The 25,911-nt window shown below is 31.2% G+C and overlaps 1 protein-coding gene across 1 annotated transcript in view; it reads right to left on the minus strand.

Moving 5' to 3' along the window:
• Positions 1 to 6,259: 6,259 nt before the first annotated feature.
• The window catches only part of LOC127723714 (uncharacterized), a 52,202-nt gene continuing 32,550 nt past the window's right edge, over positions 6,260 to 25,911 (minus strand). Inside the window, exons 3-4 of the mRNA XM_052230467.1 lie at positions 17,456 to 17,600; positions 6,260 to 13,269 (exon numbers count right to left, since the gene is read on the minus strand). Coding sequence (XP_052086427.1) covers positions 13,132 to 13,269; positions 17,456 to 17,600 — 283 coding nt within the window. The 3' untranslated portion in view covers positions 6,260 to 13,131. The remainder of the gene's footprint in view (positions 13,270 to 17,455; positions 17,601 to 25,911) is intronic.

Genomic DNA, 25,911 nt, shown 5'->3' on the forward strand with positions numbered 1-25,911 from the left:
TTTATTTCAGGAAAGGTTTATGTCTGACATCTTTGGTTTTAGTTTATTGTTTAATTACAATGAGGCTTTTTATTTTCCTCTGTTGAATTATATCACATGTTGTTGTTTCGGGACATTTTATAACTGACTACACCAAACGGGTTTTGCGCATTGTTGACGGCCGTACTGTGACGTAAGGATGCTAACATTCACAGCATTTAGATTCTGGTGTAGACTTATCTCATTAACAATCATACCACATCTTCTTAAAATAATATTGTCGCGCACATTTTAATCGGTATCATACGGATATTGATACAACCACCAACATCGATATCTTGTAATTTTCCTTTCTACGTGCATAGAATTTAGTGCTATTAAAAAAAAAAACGAGTGGTGGTGCTGATAATATTTAAAAATATAATGTAATTGTAAACTTTGGATGAAGTGTTACCTTTTAAAACATTTATTATATTCAAGTATTATTTGAAATAAAGGGCGAGTATCAACTTCTATGCAAGTATTTCAAACAGATAGTGTACCTTAGCATGTTATGATAGTATGTTCATTGAAAAGAAGTTAAAACAAAAAAAGCACGATGCTTTTTTAAAAAGTATCGATCTTTAAAACTTTAAACTTGAATTTTGTGTTAAGAATCCGCAGTACGCCGTTATGCTTGCGGTTTCTTTTTTTCTTTTGTTAAATGCAGGCAAACTTTTGGTCAAAGTGGTAAACAAGAATATGAACACGCAATTTACTATTATATTAAAGAATGTTATGCCGCTAAGGAAATAATATGAACGAGTTGTCTTTATTTTCTATAATTATAAAATTTCCAAGCTAAGGAAGTCAGAAAAGATTTATGATGATTCAACAGTGTTTTCTCTGTTTATATCAAAGAGTCCATCAGCATGCAATGTTTTAATGAGACACGAACTCGGTGAAGTACACTAAACAAGTACATACACAATTATAGTGATCTTTGCTGAAAGGAACGATAACTTATTTGATGTAAATCGAGGAAACTTCCGAGTTTGACGTTAATTCATATTTGATAGAATTAGATAATAGCGATGATTTGTTTGATAGTGCATTTCATGAACAATATTGCTTTTAGCAAATCTATGAATCGTTAACCAACATATTACACTGAATATAAAGTATTTGATATGCGTCATTCTTATTCACACAGCTATTACGGAATATGTAGGAGCGCACGACGTCTGAATGATGAAGTACATTTTCAATGAAAAAATTTCTACGATTGCAGCAGTTAGATCATGAAAATTATACCAGTTCTACCACTTCTAAATATTCAAATGTTAATAGATATAAGAAGATGTGGTATGAGTGCCAATGAGACAACTCTCCATCCAAATCACACTTTGTAAAAGTAGACCATTAAACGTCGAAGTACGGCCTTCAACACGGAGTCTTGGCTCACACCGAACAGCAAGCTATAAAGGGCCCCAAAAATGACTAGTGTAAAATCATTCAAAGTCGGTAATAAAATAAATTAACACAAATACTGAACACCAGTGCAAATTCCAAAAAGGGAAGTCCATAAAACCGATAAAATCAAACGCTTACTATCAACGGAAAAAGTGAAAAACAACTGCCATTTCTCTGACCTGGTATTATTCGAAAAAAAGACTGTTGGGTTACACCTGGTTTCTTTAGCTAGCTAAACCTCCCACTTGTATATGTCAGCTGTTTATAGTTCCGTTATATTGACAAAATATCACAGAGGTGTGCAGTATAACGTAGAATTTGATGTTCCTGCTGTGTTCTTAATATTTTAGGCAAACTAATTTCACTCATTAATAATACACTTTTACTATTTTTTTCTGCGAACTGTGTTTTATATATTTCTAAAGAGTAAGGTACAAGCCAAATGAAAACAATCTGTAAGGTATCACTTAGTTTAAACATATTTTATTTGCTTAAATATGCAAAAGGGATGAGACACAAGTTAATCAAACTTATAAAGTCTTCTCCCGTGAACAATTTATAACAGTAGAATTTTTTTACAAAGCATGCATGCAAACAATACATTATATATATTGGATATGTAAAAGGATGATGTGAGTGGTTGTACACAATTATACATGTATATGCACTTTAGTGTGCTATATTACACAATTAGAAACCTCTTTGAATCTTTAATAAATTCATATACATTCTTTAAAATTCTTTCATTTTCATCACTAGTTAATGACGAATCACCGGAGGTTAAGATGTTCAAATTTAGTGGAGAGTTCTCTGGTAACCAGTTCAGATTATTAGATAAACTTGAGAATGGAAACGGGGAATATATCAAAGAGACTACAACCCGACCAAAGAGCAGACAACAACCGAAGGCCACCAATGGGTCTTCAATGCAGCGAGAAAATCCCGCACCCGGAGGTTGTCCTCAACTGGCCCCTTAATAAAATTGTGTGCTAGTTCAGTGAAAATGGACGTCACACTAAACTCCAAAACATATATTTGAATTAAAATCAAAATTAACAAACATACTAGACTAACAAAGGCCAGAGGCTCCTGACTTGGAACAGGCGCAAAAAATGCGGCGGGGTTAACATGTTTTGTAAGTTCTCAACCCTCCCCTTATACCTCTAGCCAATGTATGATAAAAAAAACACATAGCAATACGCACAGTAAAACTCAGTATAAAAGAAGTCCGGGTCCAATGTCAGAATAGGTAACAAAAAACTAGGCAAAATGACAAAGATACATAAATGAACAAAGGACAAAAGCAGTTACTGACATGCCAGCTCCAGACATAGTTTGATTCTTATATTCGTATAATTATGACATTCAAAAAAGAAGTGAAATGATTCTTCACGCTTAGCACCACACCTACAAGACGGATCTGAAATTGTATTGACTCTGTTAAGATCATAATTCAAAAAAGAAGCTGAGCATCTAAGTTGAGTCAAAATGAAGTTGAGTTTACGATTGCCAAATTTATAATGTTTAGGTACTTGGGCTTTTGAATTCAGTTTAAGGTATCACTTAATGTAAACACTATCTTTCACTTGATTAGACAAGTTGGAAAAATAATCAGATCTTAGGTAAAATATAGGCAAATGATGAGAACATTTAAGCTAGGAACCATGCGTGGCCAAACATTCTTGTTTACTCGTGAATAAATAAACACAAAATAGACTTCCTGTATGAATATCTTTTCGGACGAGGTTTGTGTTTTATATTATTTCTCAACATGCATGTCAAACAGTCAGTTTTTGCATAATTTATTTAGTTTTAATGAATTCACTGTAACATTAATCATTAGACGGTAACGAAACAAAAACCAATAATGAACCATAGTTCGCACAATTTTTCAAGTACTAAACAAGCAAACCATGAATGACTGTCATAAGCGTGGACAGTTGTAGTCCGTTTTAAAAGCAGTTCCTCTCAATACGTGAAGCGTTTGAACCAAGTCAGGAAAATCAACCAGATATCAAACTGATCTTTACTGGTTTTCTAAAAAAATGTGTATTTTCACATTAACTTTTGATATTTCATTTAGGTAAATAAATTGGTCAAATGCGAATGTTAAATATCACTTACAGAATGAAATAGTAAATGAAGACAAAGCATTACTTTTTACTAACGTAGTTATAAATTTGAATCCCGTGTACTTATGAAGTTAGACATTTGAAACCCGAGTAAATGGTATCTTTTAAAACAGTTTCCTAATCTATGGCAGATTTTCTGCAAATGGAGAACCAGTCAGTACATATTTGACCATTTACTTGCCTTAAACATGTGGCTTTCTCGAGAAATCTAACTTTCTCCAACAGTACTGGTATTTGACATAAATATATAGATGAAAATGATGTAGTTAAGTTTTCAGAGTCAGAATAATGTTTCCGGGTAAGGTGACATATATTCCTGTGGACTGATACCTTGTGAACTAGCACATTGAAAATCTGACTCAGCATGTCGGTCTAGTACAAACCAGGGTTAATATTCATATTACATTAACATGTTACTGTCCTGAATATGCATATTCATTTGCCGCTGGATATTGAGCAGCCATCCATCATCATCATACAATCATGGGACAAGGACATATCGGGAACACAGACGAAGACTGGAAAACAAGGAGCGAAACAAACACGAAACACAAACACCGAAAACACCAAAAACCAAAGCATGAACAATACAAATTATCATGAGACCAAAGATTGAAATCAGGTGCTCCGGAAGAGTAAACTTTTCCTGCTCTGCATGCGACACCAGAATGAAATGGTATTCGAACCCATGTGTTCCGCCATCGTTGCGGATTTCAAAATCTGCCAGATTTGGAAAAACCAAAAAAACTGCCATATATTAATGATTTGTAAGGCGTTTGTAACGTCATATTTGCCATTGATTTGTAACTTGCCAGAGATCTGGAGGCCATCATAGATTCGAGTCCTACATATATAGGTTGAATTTGGCTTAAAGTTAAGGCGAATGTTGCTTACCGATGTTTAAATATCTAAAATCGAAAAAGAAGATAAATTAAGTGAACAAACAAAACTGACACACTATAAATTGAGCGAGAGCGAGTGCTTCGACGAAGTCAGTGTCTCTTGATATGCTTGCATCACCCGCCATACTAATCCACAATAAGTCAAACTGTCACAATCGGGAATAGGAAACAATCCGTAAAATTACAGATCATAAGACTATACTGTTTCTAAAAATTTAAGGCTGTGAAAACATGTTGCTATAGATTTGAAATACGAACACAGCATATTGGTCAACCAATTCGTAATGGTGACCATACGAACTCATGTATTGTCGATTTCAGTCGTTTATACTTGCTTTGCCAGTTGTTTTTTTATGTTTCTTGTCAGTCTGATAAGTCAATCCCTTTCTAATTGGTTTTACAGCTTGTCCCTTTGATGTTCTGTTTCAACAGTTCCGGGTTAGCTGTAGGGTTATTATATGCATGTTTACCCTGTCATATTCTTTTGATGTATGTCCAAATCCAGGAAACTGTGTTTAAGTGGTTGTTGTTGGTTGCTGTCTATTATATTTGTTTTTGTTTTTTTGCTATATTGTTTGTAGGCCGTTTGTATTTAGCATGCAGTTATAGTTTAGAACACTAAAAATGATATTCATAAGTAGTAACGCTGCTATTATTTTGAAGAGTCGATCTTAAAAATTGCAAATAAAAAATGTCCATGGGTCTTTATCATAATCTCCATTTCGTATTAATGAAAGTGAAGAGTACCACGGTATGCTTGAAAATTCTCGTTAACCGGTGTTCAAATCTCGAAAATCGATATAGAAGAGAAATCAAGTGAACAAACAAAAACTGAAAACTATCAAAGGAGCGAGAGCGGGTGCTTCAACGGAGTCAGTGTCTCTTGATATGCATGCATCACCCGCCATGCTAATCCACAATCAGTCAAAAAGTCACAATCGGGAATAGGACACAATCTGTCAAGTTATAGATCATAAGACAATACCGTATCTAAAACATTTAGACTGTGAAAACATTTTACTATAGAGTTGAAATTCGGACACAGCGTATTGGTCAACAAATTCGTAATGGTGACCATACTTACTTATATACAGGTTAGTTGTACGGCTAATATATGTATGTTTAACCCTGTCATATTTTTGGATGTCCCAAGCCAGGAAACTGTGATTCAGTGGTTGTTGTTGGTTGTTGTCTATCATATTTGTTTTTTTATATATTGTTTGTATGCCGTTTGTATTTAGCATGCAGTTATAGTATTAGTACACTTTAGTATTAAACTTTTAATAAATTGTTTGTAGGCCGTTTGTTTTCTCTTTTAAAATTGTTTCACATTTTGTCATGTTTTTATAACTAAATATACAGTCAGTGTTTTACTCATTCTTGAATGCTGTACAGGTTTTCGTTCTTTGGACCGCAGTTTTGTTGGTAATCATACCTATTCTCCTTATTTTCATAATGATGTTTTATAGAAATCAGTCTTTCTGACAAATTTCGTTCAGTAACAATAGCATACTTGACATGTAAAAATTGTAATCATGCAGACCATGCATTTTTAAATGACATGACACATATAAGATAAACAAGTAAGAATAGTCAGGTCTTGGTATGCAGGAGTTCCTGGTTCAATCCAATTATCTCCAATAAGACAGGACAAAGAAACACATACAAATAGTTTGTTAATTTAATATGGAGAGTGTTGTAATTGTGATAAAGTATGCATTAATCATAACATTATGATCAATTGTTTTTACTTTCATGAGCATGCCATCATATTTGTATACAAACAAATAAAACTAAAAATGATATCATTTATTGGTCATTCAGTTGAACACAATAATCAAGTAGGTGTTTGTACATAACTTGGTAAGATTGATACTAACTTTCTACAGCCTGTCAACATGAAGCATTAATTTTTAGGACACAATGTGAGCTGCGCTGGATAGAAATCGACCTACCTTATGCAAGTGCACATCTACATATACATGTGTAAGACTTTGAGTTTGGAACATTGAAATACGAAATAAAAAATGAATTTTTGGTCTGTTTTGTAGGATTCTTATAACAACTCAATTTTCAAACAGTTATTGACTTTGCATAAAGATTTTCTAGTTCTGAAATATGTTAACAGATGTATTGATATTCATTGCATAAGGTAAATTTCTATTCGATGCAGCTCATGTATTGATGCTCTGTTAAGCGTGGATCTGAAAAAAGACTAAGATGAATATTTTTATAATGGTGGTCTAGAAAGATTACCAGTAAAGCTCTATCCAATACATAATTTTATCTATTCTATCAATTTAAAACAAATCTTACATAAATACATTATTTTGCTGTCATGTGTGTCGCATTAAAACATATATTTTATATCTCTCAACAGTTATACACTTCAATGTTCCAGTGGAGAACATATAGATGTTCCCTGTACCCATTCATTAGATAAAATATAGAATGTATTAAACAAGTTGAAAAAGATAAATACACCAGAACTTTAATGAACTTTCAAAAATGTTTGGTATTTTTGTGCATTCTCAGAATACCAATCTTTTAAAATAACAAACTTTAAATAGATTGATTGTTTGTTAATTAATGTCCAGTGGGAAATATTTCATGCATACTGCAAACTTATAATTAATGTTGGGGATACTTCATTTACTCTATTCTACAAATGCAGAGCTATTTAAATTTGTATGCAAAACCTTCTAGACAGAACTATAAATGTTTCTGACTTTGATGAGGGTCTGGATGGAGGTGCATGCTTTCTATATTCTTATTATTTTTGGGTTATTTTTCTCTATTCTTTGTATCATAACACCCAATTATTCTTACTTCTTTAATTTTTGAACATATATGTCTGAATTTTTCTTTTTTCCACTTTAGTCTCTTTTTTTAGTCATTATTTTCTATTTTGTAACCCCCATCCACACCCTCTTTCAAGCAGAAAAAAACATGATAAATTTGATGCAATACGTTTTCATTGTATTTAAAATTAATACAAGTCTATGTTGACTGACATTAAGACGAGTTAAGTTTAATTCATACCAAATTATGATTATGATTGTCGGATATTTTTCTCTAAGTCCCCTGTGATTTCAAACTAATTAGTGATTCCCCAACCCCAAAAAATTGTCTATAATCAATAAAATCATAAATCTATAATCACTAAATTGATGTATACTGTCCACCAGTGATAAAAATCAAAATTAAAGTGAGTGAATGGCATGAACTAAAACAAAAATTTAATAATAATCTTGTTTGGTTTTTTTTTTTTGCTATTTATTTCATTTATTGCAAGATAACAATGAAAAAAGATTAATAATGACTAATTTTTCAATCAAATAAATTTTTTTCACTTGCAATCAAAGATAAAATCATCTATTTAAATACTTCTTTTCACTGGGTAACAACATTTTCAAGTAACATACAAAACCCAGTTTTTTTTGTTTTTTTTTCAACCAGAGGTTTTTGCCTATTACCAGACCTCTGCTTCGACACAAAATGAGCAAATTGTTCACTTGACCTCTAAAGTCTTCTGGTGGGGTTCTTCCTCAGTACATTTTGATTATTCTTTATTTTGATTGATTTATTACTTTTTTTTTTCATTTAGATTCCTTTTTCCTATAATGAATTGCATTATGATGTGATTTTTTAATTGTTTTTCCAACCTTGAAAGTGATTTGAAAATCTGGTTTTAGGACTCTAAGGAATATGAAAATACACAATGTTTTCAATTTTAATTTTGAAATTGTCAATCTTTTGGTTGAGAATATAAAGAAGATGTTTTCATTTAAATAAATAGGGATATGAAATAATCTATATTTTTTTCAGGTATTTTGTTTTTCAATTTTCTTTTTATGATATGGAATATTGTGAACCCTCTAAAACAAGGCTCAACAGAATTATGAAAAATTGTCTTTTGTGTTTTTCCCTATATACATGTACATGTCAAATGCATTAATGTAAAAACCTTAACCTCATTACTAAGAACATGATGAATTGTATGAAATGTGAATTATGTAACAAATAGTTGGTAAAATATAACATAAACAAGAATGAGCGAAGCACTACAACCTGTCAATTTCGACCATTTACTCTGGATGAGTCTATCTTGCGCATACAAATTCTTAAATTTTGTTCTTCTCGGACGGAAAGGAAAAATCTCCCCTCCACTTTAACAAATAAAGAACCACCTAAACTTATCATGAAATTTTTAGCTCAAAACCTAGCAACGCAAAGTTAATTCCAAACATCCAAAATAAATGATAAATTTTGGCAGGTTTAAAAACTTTTTAAGTCAAAACAACAACATTACCGTAAGCCATAATTCAATATCCTTGTCTGTTTTCTAGACAAAAAAACTGATGAATAAAATGCCCATCAGATGGGTTTTGGTGATTTTCTAATAAATATAATCAGATAATATTCAAATAAATTATTAATGTTTTATAAGTATATGTATTCCTTCTTTTAAAATGCAATTATTTTTTCCAAGCATAATAAATTAAAATAGTAATTCAGTTATAACCGAAAAGTTAATAAATACTGGTAATATTTTACACATCCAGAACAAATACTTAAATGTTACGGGTTGTATTTGGTACTGTTATACAGTAAAACAATTATTTTTTTTCTTCACTTGAAAAGAATATTCCATAATTTTACAATAAATATAAGGCACACATTGTAATAATACAAAAATTATTTATAAACATTTCAATCAAATAAAATCAGGCATTCTATATGATGACTTTAATTGTATGTCAATGCATGAAGATGAATATGGCTGTTATCTTTCACCTCCGATTTTTTTTCGTGACAGAGACTTATAAAACCACAGATTGGCAAATCAGGTGAAATCTTGTGATACCATGCCGCCCAAAAGATTCATGGGTAAATTACAAATCATCATAAAATCTAAGCATGGCAAAAGATCACAAAACAATGTTAAATAATCCATGCATATACCCCATCAAATTCTCCTCATATTTGTACTATCCAAAAATTAAAATACAATGAGAAATATTAAAACACACGGTATATGTCATTTGTGAAAAAGAGGTTTGAAAAATTACAAGAGAGCCGAGGCAGTTTTGATAATATGGCCAATAATTGGTTTTGCCAATCTCTGGTATTATATGTCTTTGGTCCAGGCGACTCGCCAAAACTTCCAAAAGTCTTACTATAATAAGGAACAAATCAGAATGATGTTAATAAAATGAACAATGAGATTATACAATGATAAAATTGTGCATAATTACAGAGGTGACATCACAGATATAGCATTCAGACGGACTGCTACTGTACAAGTATAAAATACAAATATAAAGCAGTTTACATTACCGGTATCAAACACCTGCATCAATCAAGTCATACTTATGATTTTGTATCAATTACTTCCCTTTACAGATTTCATTTATCTCCCCTTGACAGAAGAGTACTTTTATGATATAAATTGAACATAAAGGGAAATAACCCTAATAAGTTACTTCCCATTATCTATGAAGGTAAACATCCCAATAAGGAGATTCTTATATCCAACAAATAGATATCTACCTTTTTAGGAATAAAAAGAGATAACCCTATTGTGGGAAGTTAACTCCCTTTAACAAATATTGTTAATATCATTACAGGAATCATTCTTTAATAAAGGGCACTAAAAATATCATTTTTTTTAAAAGAAGAAAACATTTATAAAGAGCAGTAGCAAATACAAAACAAAAAGATAGTACAATTCCAACAATACAGTCAAACAATACATATATATAAGTGATTAGCAAATCACTTTAATTTACAAATAAATCAATAGTTATTGTTATAGTAAACTTTATACAATATTGTATATGGTCCCCACAAATGTGGACTTATCTTTAAAAGATTTTTTGTGAAATAATAGATAGATCTTATGAGTTTAAAGCTGTTTTGGTTCAGAAATGAAAACATTACCCTTTCAAATTCTTTTCTGTGTCATATTTTGCATAAAAATCACTGTGGCATCTTATATCAAATCCGATTTAATGTACTGGATGTCTCAAGAATACAAAGCTCTAAGGCCATAAAATTGCATAGTGACTTTTTTGTTATGAATCCAAATTTATAGTAATAGCAAAGGCTTAGTTCATGGATTTATCCTCAACTGTCTAGAAGTGAATGGTTTCATTTACAATACATTTATTTTGGTCCCAATCAACATGGTTTAATTAAGGTAAGCAGTAATTCAAAAAGTCTAAGAAACTTGCAAATATTCAATTAATGTTGCCCAGGAGACACTTTACTGCACCAAATACATACTTAAAATTTTAAAGACTTTTGGAATTACTGTTTTTCAATGTTATATTCAATAATGATATGATATTATTTAATGTTCAGTTTATGAAAAATATCTCAAAAACAATTCCTTAGCAAATATTTCCGTAAGGATGTTTTGCTGTTTAATTATTCATAATCTACATTTCAATCCAAGAATCTTTTACACATATATTGCAAACTGAATGTTGATAATAACTGCAACTGATTCTTAACAAAATATTCAATCGATATTACATTGATTATTGATTGCTTAAGGTCCTTATTTATATAATTAAAAACTTACAAAGCTAATGATTATTACATACATATTATATACCATTTTTTCCAGAGTTTCTGTTGAAATTATACAAATAAAATTAGCACAGACAAATTCAATCAGCTTAATCTTTAGTTTAGCAAACACAATTTCTTGTCAGTTTAAAAGAGATATAAGAACCTGATAATTTTTTTTTCAGATCAACTTATACTTCTTTATCATGTTTATAGATTTTAGAGACAGTTTATAATTCAGGGCATACCAATACAAGCATTGAACAACACATAATACAAGTATTGCATGTATAGCTATAGTGAATTTTGAAATTTCCACATGCCAACAATGCAAATACCCATTCCTGTAAACTAATCAAAGTACTTAAGTCAGCACTGAAGGTGAACCATTGCTTTCATTTTGCAATGTGAACTTAAAATTCTATATCAAAGTGTATTCAGCAATGGAACACATTTTGGCAATATTTTGAATGGAGTTATCTCCCTTTGTTCAAAATTGTACATTTCTATTTGTTTTTTTTTTTATTATTTTCTGAATGAAATTACAGAATCTCTCTGAACTATAGTGTAAATACAAGTTAAAACATGTTAAATCTTATTAAATAATGCAGCATTCCACAGTCAGTTCTTGCTTAATATTCAAATCATATACATTGACTAGAACAATAGACAATCATTTTAGAAATTTAACAGATGAATGGCATGAATGAAGAGAAACAAAAATAGAAAGCATTGTAATTATCTATATATTTTGTTCTTAATAAAATTTAAGCACGCTTGTCATAATACTAGCAGTACTAATTTTCATATATACACTTTACTTATCAAGCACTATCTTTCCTGAAATTTGAGAACTATTGTCAGTTTATAATCTCCCATAATGCTACAGGACAATTACATTTTATAGTTATTTTTTAATATAAAGGACACAGCACTAGAAAAACATATTTGAATAATTCTATTTCAATTCCAAGGACAATTTTTTATGCAAACTTTTGAAAATACCCAGAATGCTTTGGACTCTGAATAAATGACAAATTACAATTTCATTCATATTAGTCGGACAGGCAGATTGTCTTTAAAACCAGCTATTTTTAGAGACTGGGAATTTTGATGTGTCATTTTCCATCATTGGTTTGTTTTGTTTGGTGTACACCAAGATTGTTGATTATCACATTCACCAAATAATCTGTAAATCTATTATAATCACTGATAAAATACAAACATATTTTTGATTCGAAAAAATCTTCCATTCTTAACTTTTTTGTGAGATGAGAGTTATTTCCCCTTACAGCTGAATTCAAAGGAAACAAATTGCTGTTTTGTTATAATAGTTACATTTTCGAACAGTTAAATCTATACTATTTAAATGTCTTTTATAGTCTGTTTCATATTTGAGAAATTAGATTTTTGTAAGTCCTTATATTTTTTTCTGCGCTAAACGGATTACAATTCAGTTGCATCAATAAAAACATTGAATTTATTCATGCAATTTCAATTAAACTCCATATACATCCTGCCAAACTTTACCAATGCAAAACATTAAAAATTCAATGCAACGTTTTTATTGCTACAAACAATGTGTAAAGAGACACCCTGTCACATTCTTTACATCAATAAAAACATTGCATTAATTTCTTGCTCTACAGAACTTACAATCGCTGAATGGAAGAATAACTCATACCATAAAAATAACTTAATCAGAACATATAAAATGGAAATAATAATATCCAATATAACTTAAAAGGCCAGTTCAACCTGACCTGGTTGCACTAAACTTTTTTTTTTGTCGATTTAAATGTCGCATCCTTGAAACTCAATACTTTTCGGTTAGTCACTAAAGGTTATCATAACCAAAACATTTAAAGTGCTATATATAATTGATTAGATGAATATTCTTCTTTTCCCAGTTGATTGTCTTCAACGTATTTTGCACACTGAATTCTATTGATATGGAATGCTACGTTCAATGAAAAATAAAACGGTCATGGTTAAATCAAATGCAATAATCCATTCATGAAATAAGGCAACACTTTTCCGATTAAAAACAATCAGGATTGTACTGCAAGAATGTACGTATATAACATGTGTTACGTTCGCATAGCCATGCACTGTATTGTATGTATCCAGCCGAACCCTGAAGTCATGTCATGCCACACGAAATTCTCCCTTGTACGATTCAGTAACACACGATTCTCATTGTGATAGTCACATGATGCATTACTAACCTGAAAAAGAAAACAAAAATTATAATGAAATAAAAGAAGAATGTGTCTGAGGACACGAATACCTCCGCTCAAGCTTTGCAATAAAAATGGGATGGACTGGAAGATGGAAAGATGGACAGTCAAGGGTAACACTTGATGCCCCTGTCGTCTACGGCAGGGGCATAAAAAGTTAAATAATAATATGGTCAACATCTTCAACATGTTCAATGCAAATTTATACTATTTTGAAGGATTCAAGAGTGGTGTTTATATTCACGGGGAATCAATTTTTGTGGATTGAAGACAAATTGTATTCTCTTTAGATACTTGATTCAATGTTGGTTTACATACCAGACTATTTTTATAGTCTGTTGTTATGTTGTACTGTTACACCATTGACCCAAGTGAGGAGAGGGTTGGCACTCAAAACACGTTTTAACCCCACCACATTCTTTAAGTGTCTGTCCCATGTCATGAGCCTGTAGTTCAGTGGTTGTCAAAGGTTCATGAGTCGTATTTGTTTTTCATAAATTGTTTTGTTATAAATTAGGCCAATAGTTTTCTTTTTTGAATTCATTCATATTTTTCATGTCAGGTCTTTTATACTTGACTATACGGTATGGGTTTTGCTCATTCTTGAAGGCCAGATGGTGACCTATAGTTGTTTACATCTATGTCATTTGGACTTTGATGGATAGTTGTCTCATTCACAATCATATACCACATTTTGAACAGGGTTTGAAATGAGCAGGGGCCCACTCACCAATGGCCCCTAAAATTTGGTGTGGGCTACTAAAATTTCTGCTTTTCTTGTATTAAACTATATACATTGGTTACCAAAATTTAAGCTGTGGGCTACCATGCAAAAATTTTAACTTCAATCCCTGAATTTTCTAAATGTTAATTATATTGATAATTATATAAAATGAAACTAGGATTTACCAGAAATTTAAAACACTGAAAAAAAAACCATACAAAATGAATCCCTCTGCAATCTCAATTTAATATCTTTCCTTTATTATTCTATCTCTTGATTGTGAGAGTATTATCTTACAAAAACAAACTTTAACTGAATAATTGACAGAAATTTTGACTTCAAGCTGTTTACCCACTGTTCATTCAATAATATTGATCCACAGATCTCAGCAAGATTTCCCAATTGCCTCAATTACTTCTTTTCAATATTATACAGAACTTTTCAGAACATGTAGCGAACCAAATCCTCTGGAGGGATAACAGAGTCCATCAATTGAAAGTTTCCGAGCCGTATTTTGATTGTCATTTCAATTACGATGTTGATTTCATTTAGCCGTTCTCTGAGGATAAAGAAACTTGATACTGTCTGATATAAATGAAAGCTTTGAAAGGATTGGTATTGTGTGGGATTACAAAGCTAACTGGTTCTGGATTTGTATCGACTAAACCATATAATGGTCTAGTACAGCTAGTGCATCTGTAGAATGAGATACGAAAAGACTACCTATGGTTCTGAAAAAAAAGAGAGGGGGTTTCCCACCTACATTCTCATCAAGGGGAGATAACTCTGATATAAGATGTAGTTGAGATACTTCCTTCAGTTAAAAAAAATGCTTCGCTGAGCGCAGCTTGATACTACCGCAGAGATCGAACCCTGAACAGTTGGTGCAAGTTTGGACACAATATTCAAACTGTCTAAATTTGGATTGTGATCAATTTTTTGACATAATATAGGTTTCTGACACAGAATAAATGTGGTTAAAGATCTTACAAGTTTGAAATGGGCCATTTAATTTACCTAGAATGGTCTGATGTCCAAAATCTAACAACATGGTTCAATTCAGCATATAAAAAAACACCAAAATTCAAACAAAAAAAAAAAAAAGTTTAATTTTGGACCCTTCAAACCTTAATATGGACTTATTTGAAAACAGGGCCCAAAATAAAAAAAAAATTAAATGCACAATAAGATTCAGCATATCATACAGCTGCAATAATTCATTTTTTAATGAAATCAAACAAAGTTTAATTGTGGACCCTTTTGACCTCAATATAGACCAATTTAAAAATGGGGCCAAATATCCAAAAAATGTAATACAAGGTTAGAACCCCCAAAAATTAAAGACTTTAAATTAATCCCATTGAAATTGGTTAAAAGATTTGTATTTATTTTTAATTGAAGATTCCTTGCTATTGTCTACTGCAATCCTGTCATGACTGTGCAATTGAAAATGTCTTGCTATTGCGCAATACTTGTGCTATTGCACAATACTGTGCTACTGTGCAACACTGTGTTGTTGCTACAATTGAAGATTTCTTGTTATTGGGCAATACTGTGCTATTTCGCAATACTGTGCAATTGAAGAATTCTTGCTATTGCACAATATTGTGCTATTGCGCAATACTGTGCAATAGATTTCTTGCTGTTGCACATTACTGTGCTATTGTGCAATACTGTGCAATTGAAGATTTCTTGCTATTGCACAATACTGTGCAATTGAAGATTTCTTGCTATTCCGCAATACTGTGCAATTGAAGAAAAAAAATCCTCCCCGAACTTTTAGAATCCCCCCCCCTCCCCACCACTGGGAGTAATTACCCCCAAACTCAAGCCCAGCAATACAGCCTTCCCTTTGTGGTATGGAACCTTGTAGTACAATTTTAGAGAGATCCATACACTTAAACACAAGTTATTGTCTGGAAACTAGAAAAATGCTTGTTTTTGGCCCTTTTTTTTGCCCCTAATCCCTGAATGTTTGGGGCAATTACCCCCAAACTCAATCCCAGCCTTCCCTTTGTGATATGGAACCTTGTGGTACAATTTCAGAGAGATCCATACACTTACACCCAAGTTATTGTCTGGAAACTACAAAAATGTTTGTTTTTCGCCCCTTTTAGGCCCTTAATTCCTAAACTGTTGGTACCATAACCCCCAAAATCAATCACATTACCTTCCTTTTGTGGTATTGCATGAACCTTCTAGTAAAATTTCATTCAGATCCATTCACTTACACTAAAGTTATTGTCCGGAAACCAAATGTGTCTTCGGACGATGCTGAAGAAGCCGACATCATAGCATTATACGACGCAAAAAAACACAATATTTCCTTTCAATCTTGTATAGATGTAGATCGATTGATTGATTGATTGGTGTTTAATCCCACTTTCAGCAATATTGTGTTAATTTGTGTGGTTCAGTTTTTATTGGTGGAGGGAGACGGAGTGCCCGGAGAGAACCACCAACCTTGTGTTGGAAAACTGAAAATCCTTGTCAATTAAGATTGGAGTCAAGCAGACCTACCACGTGCAGGATTTGAACTCACAACCTGAATGTTGACAGGCTAGTGACACAGTAGTTCGTTTACTTAGACCGCTCCACCACCGAGGTTCCTTTATATAGATATAGAGAAAGCTCGACTGATATAGACACAAGTGTACCAAACACCAGCACTAACAATAATTAATTGTTAGTTCAAGAGACATTTTTTTGCTGAACTTGGGATCTTTATATATTTCAAGAGTAATCGTGTGAATCCTCAAAATTTGGTACCTGCAAAAATACTGTAAATTCAGAAATTATTGCGATGTTTTTATTATTGCAAAAAATGCGACAGGGTTATAATCGCAATAATTTATACTCGCATTTTGAAATTTTTTATATGAATTCAACAAGATTTTTCTCAATATCGCAAAAATTCAAATTGCATTTCAGTCCAAAATGACAAAATCACAATAATAAATGCACGCAATAATTTCTGAATTTACAGTAAATGAATCTACTGGATATTGAAAATGAATTTATATGTTTTAAGGACACCATCACTAGTTTGTCGACCAATAATATCTTGCCTCTTATATATACATGTACCATCAAATGAATTAATATCTAGCAATGCATGGTTCCTGGTTGTTTTCTTATCGATCAATTTTCTAAAAAGTGTCAAGGGAGGAATTTTGTTTGAGGTGAAACATTTTACACTGACTTATTTATTTTTTCATGGTATTTCATGATCACTGTACTATCAAGTATATTGAAAAGGACTTAATTCAAAAGGCAATCATCAATAAATGAATATCATAATGAGCCTAAAATGAGGCCAACCTATCCACTTGGTTTGCGTGAATTGAAACCATATTTTTTTAAAGATTTTACTTAGATGGGGGGTTGTAAATTTAGCAAAATTTATCAAAAAAGAGAGTTGTCACTCTTAGTATTTACTTATTAACTTACAATAGCTGCCCATAGAGTTCTTTTGACTTCTATAGATTTCATCATTTGTCTACATAATTCTGCTAATTCATCAAAACCTTTAGTTTCTGTACATTTTGTGTCTATCCCTTCATATAATCCATAGGCCATGCGCAAATTATTCACTCTGAAAAAAATACAAAAAAAAATTATAATTCATAAGACTCAGACATTAGAAAAATAATTCATCATTTAAAAAAAAATTCATCTATCTAAAAATACAGAAAGAAAACATAATTAGAAATAACTTGTCATGGTCAAACTAATAGTATACCAAAAATCAAATCAATATCTTTAAGCGTGACTAAAACAGTGTGGAAAACTGATTACTTGTGTGAATTTTCAAAGTTCAAGGACCATAACTCTGCACAAACTCATCAGACCAGAACAAAATTCAAACTTGATCTGTAACTGGTCATGATAAAACTATATACCAAATATCAAATCAATATCTTCAAGCAGAAGAAAAAAAGTGTGGAAAACTGATTTGCTGGACTGACGGTTGGACAGACAGACAGACAGACAGACAGACAGACAGACAGACAGACAGACAGACAGAGTGCACAACCTATAGTCTCCTTCGACTTTGTCTAGGGGACTAAAAATAGATAATGGAAACATTATTCACTCTGAAAATTTATACAAAAACAAAATATAATTCATAAGGCTGACATTAAGAAAATAATTCATCATTTAAAAAAAAAATAATCTATCTAAAAATACAGAAAGAAAACATAACTAATAGGTCATGGAAAAATTATTTACTCTGAAAAATACAAAAACAAAATATAATTCATAAGATAGACATTAGGAAAATAATTCATCAACTTTAAATAGATCATATATCTAAATATAGGAAAAGAAAACATAAAATATGATATAATTGAAGCCATGCACAAATTATTCACTCTAAAAAATACAAAAAACAAAATAATTATTCATAAGATACTGACAATATATACATAATCCATCAACCTCTATTCATCTATCAAAAAGATAAAAAGAAAATATAATATAATAAATGATAAGGTCATGCCCGAATTTATCACACTGAAAAAATCATTCATAATTTAAGATAGACATTATGAACATAATCCATTTACCTCTATCATCTATCAAATATAATACAAATAAGCCATAGGTCATGTATAGACCATATCAAAATCTTCCTTCATCAGTTATCTTTGGAACATTCAAATACTGTAAATTCAGAAATAATTGTGTGCTTTTATTAATGGGATTTTTGTAGAATGGATAAAAGTGCAAGATTAATTATTGCAATTTCAGGAAAATCTGCAAAATTCTACCACGGCATCGAGTGTGATAACTCGAGACAGTTAAATTTTCAAATTTAAAACCTGAGAACTCGAGACAGTTAAATTTTCAAATTTAAAACCTGAGGCTCGTTGAGCGTTTTAAATATTTAAAATTTATCTGTCGAGAGTGGATAAATATCGTATTGCATGAGATTTGGTGGTGGAATCTGATTCTCTAATGATTTTTAGACAAAATGCAGACACTCTTTAATCCTTCTTTTCGAACGACCTGCAAAAAGATGTGTTGTTTCTATGTGAAGTCATCAGGCATGGTCGCCTATTTCATGACGCCACAATAGGAATTTCAGCGGAAAGCAAGAAAATTTGACTTCATAATCAAATTTTGACCAATGAAAAACAGAGATCAAATGAAGCACACGTTGATTAAATAAAAATAATCAACTGGTCAGGAAAATGATAAATAGAGTAAGAATTAGAGAAAAATATATATATGCATCAGATATCACAATGTGAGCATGGTTATTGCGATACTCATACAGTGGCATTACTCGCATTAATAAAAACTTCACAATAATTTCTGAATTTACGGTAAAAGAAATATTATACATTATTAAAAGGTCTATGAAACTTAAATGACTATTTCATATTATATAGAAAAATAATTGTTTATGGTAAATTCAGAAAAATTTTGTGTATACATTTATCAAAGCAATTTACACAACAGTCAAAATTACAATATAGATGATAATAATAATGCATGGCTGTTTAACGTCCAGTGACAAATTAAATTTATACTAAGGACTAGAACATATTTTCTATTTCATGTGTTAGGACAAATGTTTCACAATTATAAAACATCCTGAAAATATTTTAATTATTCCATCATTATGGTAAAAAGGGAAATAACTCATCCATAACCTATTATTTTTTTTATAATTTACCTTTTCATAATCAAAATAGAAAATAAAAGAAGAATGTGTCTGGGACAGACTGACGGAAAGACAGAAAGATGGACGGTCAAAGGTAACACTTAATGCCCCCTCGCCTACGGTGGGGGACATAAAAACAACTTATGATTATAAATATATACAATTGTTTTCAAAGTGAATGCTAATCATATTGACTGTAAAATACAGCAGCTGATCATTGGTTTAACAGAAAGACTGCACAGCTAGAGGGCTACATCTGTATCTCTTGTTTCAATTCTCATACCGATAATTTCTATCACTTTAACATGACCAATCTTCTGTTTAAAAAAACTTTAGTCTGGGCAACAGACTAATATAGGATCAAGAAAAGCTGTTTAGTGTCCTTAAATCTAATCAATAGCTATATTTGCAATGAAATTTTGAAAATAGATTAATTATAGGTTGCTTAGAAAAAAACTTTTACTTTCAATAACAAGGAAATAATGAGAAGATAATGTGTTAATAACAGAAATACATTGCTTTAAAGTCCAAGGGGTATCTTCTTTAATCCTCCAAACATTGTTTTCCCCCACACTAATCTGACATTTTCTACTTCCCCACAAATCCTTTCTCTAGCTATATATATTTGCAATGAAATTTTGAAAATAAATTTGTAAGTTGCCTAAAAATGGAATACTTTCAATAAAAAGAAAATAAGGAGAGGATAATGTGTTTATATCAGAAATACAATATTGCTTTAATGTCCAAGGGGTAATCCCTTGATAATCCTCCCAACATATTGTTTTCCTTTCACTTAAATCTGACATTTTTTATTTTCTGTTTTAAAAAAAATAGCCTGGACAACAATCACATAAAGCTGTTTCCCACAAAAACTTCCTTTATCTATATTTCAAATGAAATTTTAAAAATAAATTTATAAGCCGCCTAGAAAAATGAATACTTTCAAAAACAAGGAAATGATGAGAAGATAAAATGTGTTAATAACATATGACATTTCCTTAAAATATCAGGAGACTAGTGGTTCTAAATCAATAAGATTTAACTCCAATGATAGAAGACCTAAAGATTGTCTCCAGAGAAAACATACATAGTAAGCAAGAATCATTAATAGCTTACTGTCAGAACTATGATAAATACACAGATCAGAGGATTATTGACTGTAAATGAGAGAAATAAAACCTCACAGAGAATGTATTATACAAAAGGGAATTATATGTGTTTTCTCACATAAATAAGCTATATAGTTATAAAATGTGTTACTATAACTGACTTTTAATATATCTGTTGTTTAATGGTGTAGCATGTTCATGATCCATGACTAAAATAATGTGACAAAAATTCTGCAAAATTGATGTAGACATGTATGAGGGTCTGCATGGGTGGTCCGTCATTTCTTTATTTTTTATTTGTTTTCTCATTTTTCTCCATTCTTCAATCATTTTGCCCATAATTATTAGTCTCTATCGTTATCTTATAATATATTCTAGCACCCCATAATTCTCTATCATTTATTTCCCCCTTTATTCAGCATGTTTGGCTCCATATACTTTATTATGTAAACCCCATCCCCATCCACACCATCAAGTACCTTGAGATATACAGCATTAATGAGACATAAATAAACAGCTGAAACAAGGATGCATGATTCATATACATATCATAAAAGAAGACATCAGAAGTCCAATAACTTACATAACAATTTACAGATAATCATCAACAATAAAAAAGGAGGTTCAATGTTTCATACAAGCTGTTGACACTTTGTCTTCAAACTGAGCAAAATGTAAAATTGTCTTCTGCTCATTTTTACATAGCTCCAAAATGAAAATCATGAAAACTAAAAGGGGAGCTGGTTAAATGGGTTGATGGACCTACTTCTCTTATAAAAGTTCCATTATTGTGAAACCCAATCGAAAAATTCATTAAAATCAAATTACTAATCTAATGATACATTGAAGAACATTTTTAATCAACTTTGAAAAGGTGTTTGCATTACAGAAAAATGTCAAAATTGAAAGATAGCCTTTATCCATCCATCCATATTGATTGATTGCTGTTTGCTTAATATCCAGTGGAAAATATTTCATGCTTGATCAGGACAATCCCTATACCTTAGAATCGGTCAATTTAAACCAAATTGACTTGTATAAAGTGTCCTAACAGAAAGACAGACAGTGGTATACCATAATATCTCAATTCAATAACAACTGACAACCGACCGTATCAAAAAGTCCCTATGATCTAGTACAATGATGAAAGCAAACAATTGTACTTCTAAAACAATTAAGAAAATACATGAATATTTTACAACTACATTTGTACATGGGATTCCATTATTCCAATAAAATTAATGGAATAATGTCATAAATACATTGTTTATAATGTTTACAGACTTGGAAAAGATGGTTATTTAACTATTTATGGGATAAAAGAGACATTAGGGATTCTATAGTTTTTCAAGTTATGTTTTGGTTGGAATAAAATAATGGGTATCTGTCATCTATCAAACCTTGGCACAACTTAGGAATTAACCAGTAAAAACTAATGTTTATAATGGTAATATATATATATGACATTCAACATTGTCAGAGTTAAATAAAGAAAACAACTGAAAATAAAACAGAATTTAGTTTATCATTGAAAAACTGTAAACCCAACTAAATGTATAAATTTTGTAGTTCTGATTTAATGAGAATATCTTTAAAAGCTGTAATAATTATGGTTATTAAACATTGGTGTTTTATAGGAAAACTGTGAAATAATATTGGAAAACAACATTTATGTGTCTGCAAAACTATGAAATATAATTATGTATGAGTCTGCTAGAAAAATTAAAAAAAATGGATTAAGTTGCAGTTAGAACCTTGCATAACATTGGAAAGTTATTAAAGTACACAGCTACATACAAAGAACAGAAGATTCCTGGAAATACAGAGGTCATACATTTTGATGATAAAAATCACAAAGACTTTTCAATATCTTTAACAGCAAAAACTATATTGTTTTAAATGACAATTTTTTGACAATTTGACTTATTATGCATAGTAATCATGGTGTTTTAAAATAGCAAATAATTATAACTATCAGGACTATTTTTTGTTGCTGTTTTAAAGAAAAACAGAAAAAAAACATCTTAAAATAGAATTTGGAATTTAAATTAAATCATGAAATAAACATATATAATTCAAAAATTAAAACTTGCGGCATGCCATTTCTAATTGTCTCTCTGACCACCATGTTTTTATATCCCCTAATGATAGAAAGTAAAACTTTATTCTATTTGACAAAAGTTAAGCTGAGCAGTGTTTTTTTTATCTTTCAAAAGTTTTCAAGGTCATTTTAGACAATTCAAACACTTTCAAGGCCCTCGGATTTCTCATCCTGCATTTTCAATATTAAACTTGAAAGTAATTCAAGCAGACATACATGTATAAGCCCTGGATAAATAAACCTGTTCCTATAAAAACAGTATTGCTAATAGCAATGCATAACAACCAGGGAGACTAATAGGTTAAAGTTTATCCACAATCTTATATCAGTCTACCTTTTATCTATATCAATCTTGTAAGACATGTTTATATCAAATAACAAATTTTAAAGTAAATAAAATGTACCATTTAATAATGATTAAATGATGAAACATTCGAAACTTAAAGGTCTGTTATATTGTGCTTAATTTTGTGGAAGAAAATTAAACCCCCATAACAAGTAAGAAAGCTTTCCTTCAAAAAGTAGGTAATGGTATATTTAAGTAGAAAAAGATAAACCAGTAAAGAGTAGCTAGATGATTAATTGATTGACTCTTGGTGTGAACGCCACTTTCAGCACATAATCTAAGTTATTTCATGGAGTTCAGCTGAAGCAATATGAGAGTGCCCAGTGAGAACCACTTAGTGACCTTCAGCAGAAAAACTGATACTGACCTTGCCAATTAAGATTGGAGTCAAACTGCCATGTCTGGGGTTCATTTTAACTCACAACCTCAGTATAATGACTGACTTAAGTGATACAGTAGATGAACTTTAACTTATACCACTTGGCCACCAAGGCCCCTTATCAAATATATATCTGATACAAAAGTAAATTGTAAAGCTTCATAAATATCAACATTTGGTAATCCTTGTATTTTTACTGAGTTTAAATTCACGATTTAATTTGCAGGATCTGTAAATGTTTGCACTGTTTCATTTTCATGTTTTCTGGTTACAATTTTCCTTCTAAACACAGCAAATTCATGCTAAGTGGATATTTGCGAGATCTTATATTAATCATGATATAACTTTTTATTAAAAGCGAAAATAAATCCTTCATGAAATTTCGGGGAGATAACTCCTACAAAGAAAATTCTTCGGCTTAGAATGGGTGAAAATAAAAAGCGCATAAACTGTATGATATTATATAAGAAATGTCTAAGCGACATCTTGCGAAACAAAAATTTTACGTGAGAACAAAATTAGGCGGAAGAAAAAAATATAATAATAATAATAATAATAATTAATAAAATGCTCCGCAGGGCGCAGCTTGATACGACCGCAGGGGTCGAACCCTGAAAAGTTGGGGCAAGTATGGACACAACATTCAAGCTTGATACAGCTCTGAATTTGGATTGTGATTAAATATTTGACACAGCATGGGATTCTGACACAGAATGAATGTGGTCTAAGAACTTAAAAATTTTAAATTGGACATTCACCTATTATGGTCCAATATCCAAAATCTAAATACATGGTTAGATTCAGCACATCAAAGAACCCCAAGAATTCAATTTTTGATGAAATCAAACAAAGTTTAATTTTGGACCCTTTTGACCTCAATGTGAACAAAGTTGATAACGGGGCCCAAAAATCAAAAATCTAAATACATGGTTAGATTCAGCATATCAAAGAACCCCATATATTCAATTTTTGTTGAAATCAAACAAAGTTTAATTTTGGACCCCGATTTGGACCAACTTGAAAACTGGGCCCATAATCAAAAATCTAAATACATGTTTAGATTCAGCATATCAAAAAACCCTAAGAATTCAATTTTTGTTAAAATCAAACTAAGTTTAATTTTGGACCCTTTGGACCTTAATGTAGACCAATTTGAAAACGGAACCAAAAATTAAGAATTTAAATACACGGTTAGATTCAGCATATCAAAGAACCCCAATAATTCAATTTTTGATGAAATCAAACAAAGTTAAATTTTGGACCCTTTGGACCTCAATGTGGACCAATTTAAAAACGGGGCCAAAAAACCCCATTGAAATTGGTCAAGAAATAAGCAATTTATACGAAGTATCTTTTTTTGCACAATACTGTGCAATTGAATATTTCTTGCTATTGCGCAATACTGTACAATTGACAATTTCTTGCTATTGCACAATATTGTGCTATTGGATATTTCTTGCTATTGCGCAATACTGTGCAATTGAAGATTTCTTGCTATTGCGCAATACTGTGCAATTGAAGATTTCTTGTTATTTTGTGCAATACTGTGCAGTTGAAAATTTCTTGCTATTGCACAATACTTATTATATAATAATTTACACATCCTGTTTGGTGTGTATCTCCTACCATATCATTATTATTTGCTTTTAAATATAAATCAGAAATAACCAACTTTAAATGGAAAATTTTAAAAGAAAAAAAAAAGGAAAAAAAAAAAATCCCCCCCCCCAATTTTTTGAACCCCCTTATGATTCATCACCCCCAAACTCAATCCCAGCCTTCCCTTTGTGGTATGGTACCTTGCAGTACAATTTCAGAGAGATCCATACGCTTGAACACAAGTTATTGTCTGGAAACTAGAAAAAATGTGTTTTTTGGCCCCTTTTTGGCCCCAAATTCCTAAACTTTTAGGGCAATTACCCCCAAACTCAAACCCAGCTTTCCCTTTGTGATATGGAACCTTGTAGTACAATTTCAGAAAGATCCATACACTTACACACAAGTTATTGTCATGAAACTAGAAAAATGCTTGTTTTTTGCCCCTTTTTTGGCCCCTAATTCCTAATATTTTCAGGCAATTACCCCCAAAATCAATCCCAGCATTCCCTGTGTGATATGGAACCTTGTGGTACAATGTCAGAGAGATCCATACACTAACACACTAGTTATTGTCTGGAAACTAGAAAAATGCTTATTTTTGGCCCCTTTTTGGCCCCTTATTCCTAAACGTTTCAGGCAATTACCCCCAAACTCAATTCCAGCTTTCCCTTTGTGATATGGAACCTTGTAGTACAATT

Source organism: Mytilus californianus, unplaced genomic scaffold (assembly GCF_021869535.1).
Source record: "Mytilus californianus isolate M0D057914Y unplaced genomic scaffold, xbMytCali1.0.p SCAF_13, whole genome shotgun sequence".
NCBI lineage: Eukaryota > Metazoa > Mollusca > Bivalvia > Mytilida > Mytilidae > Mytilus > Mytilus californianus.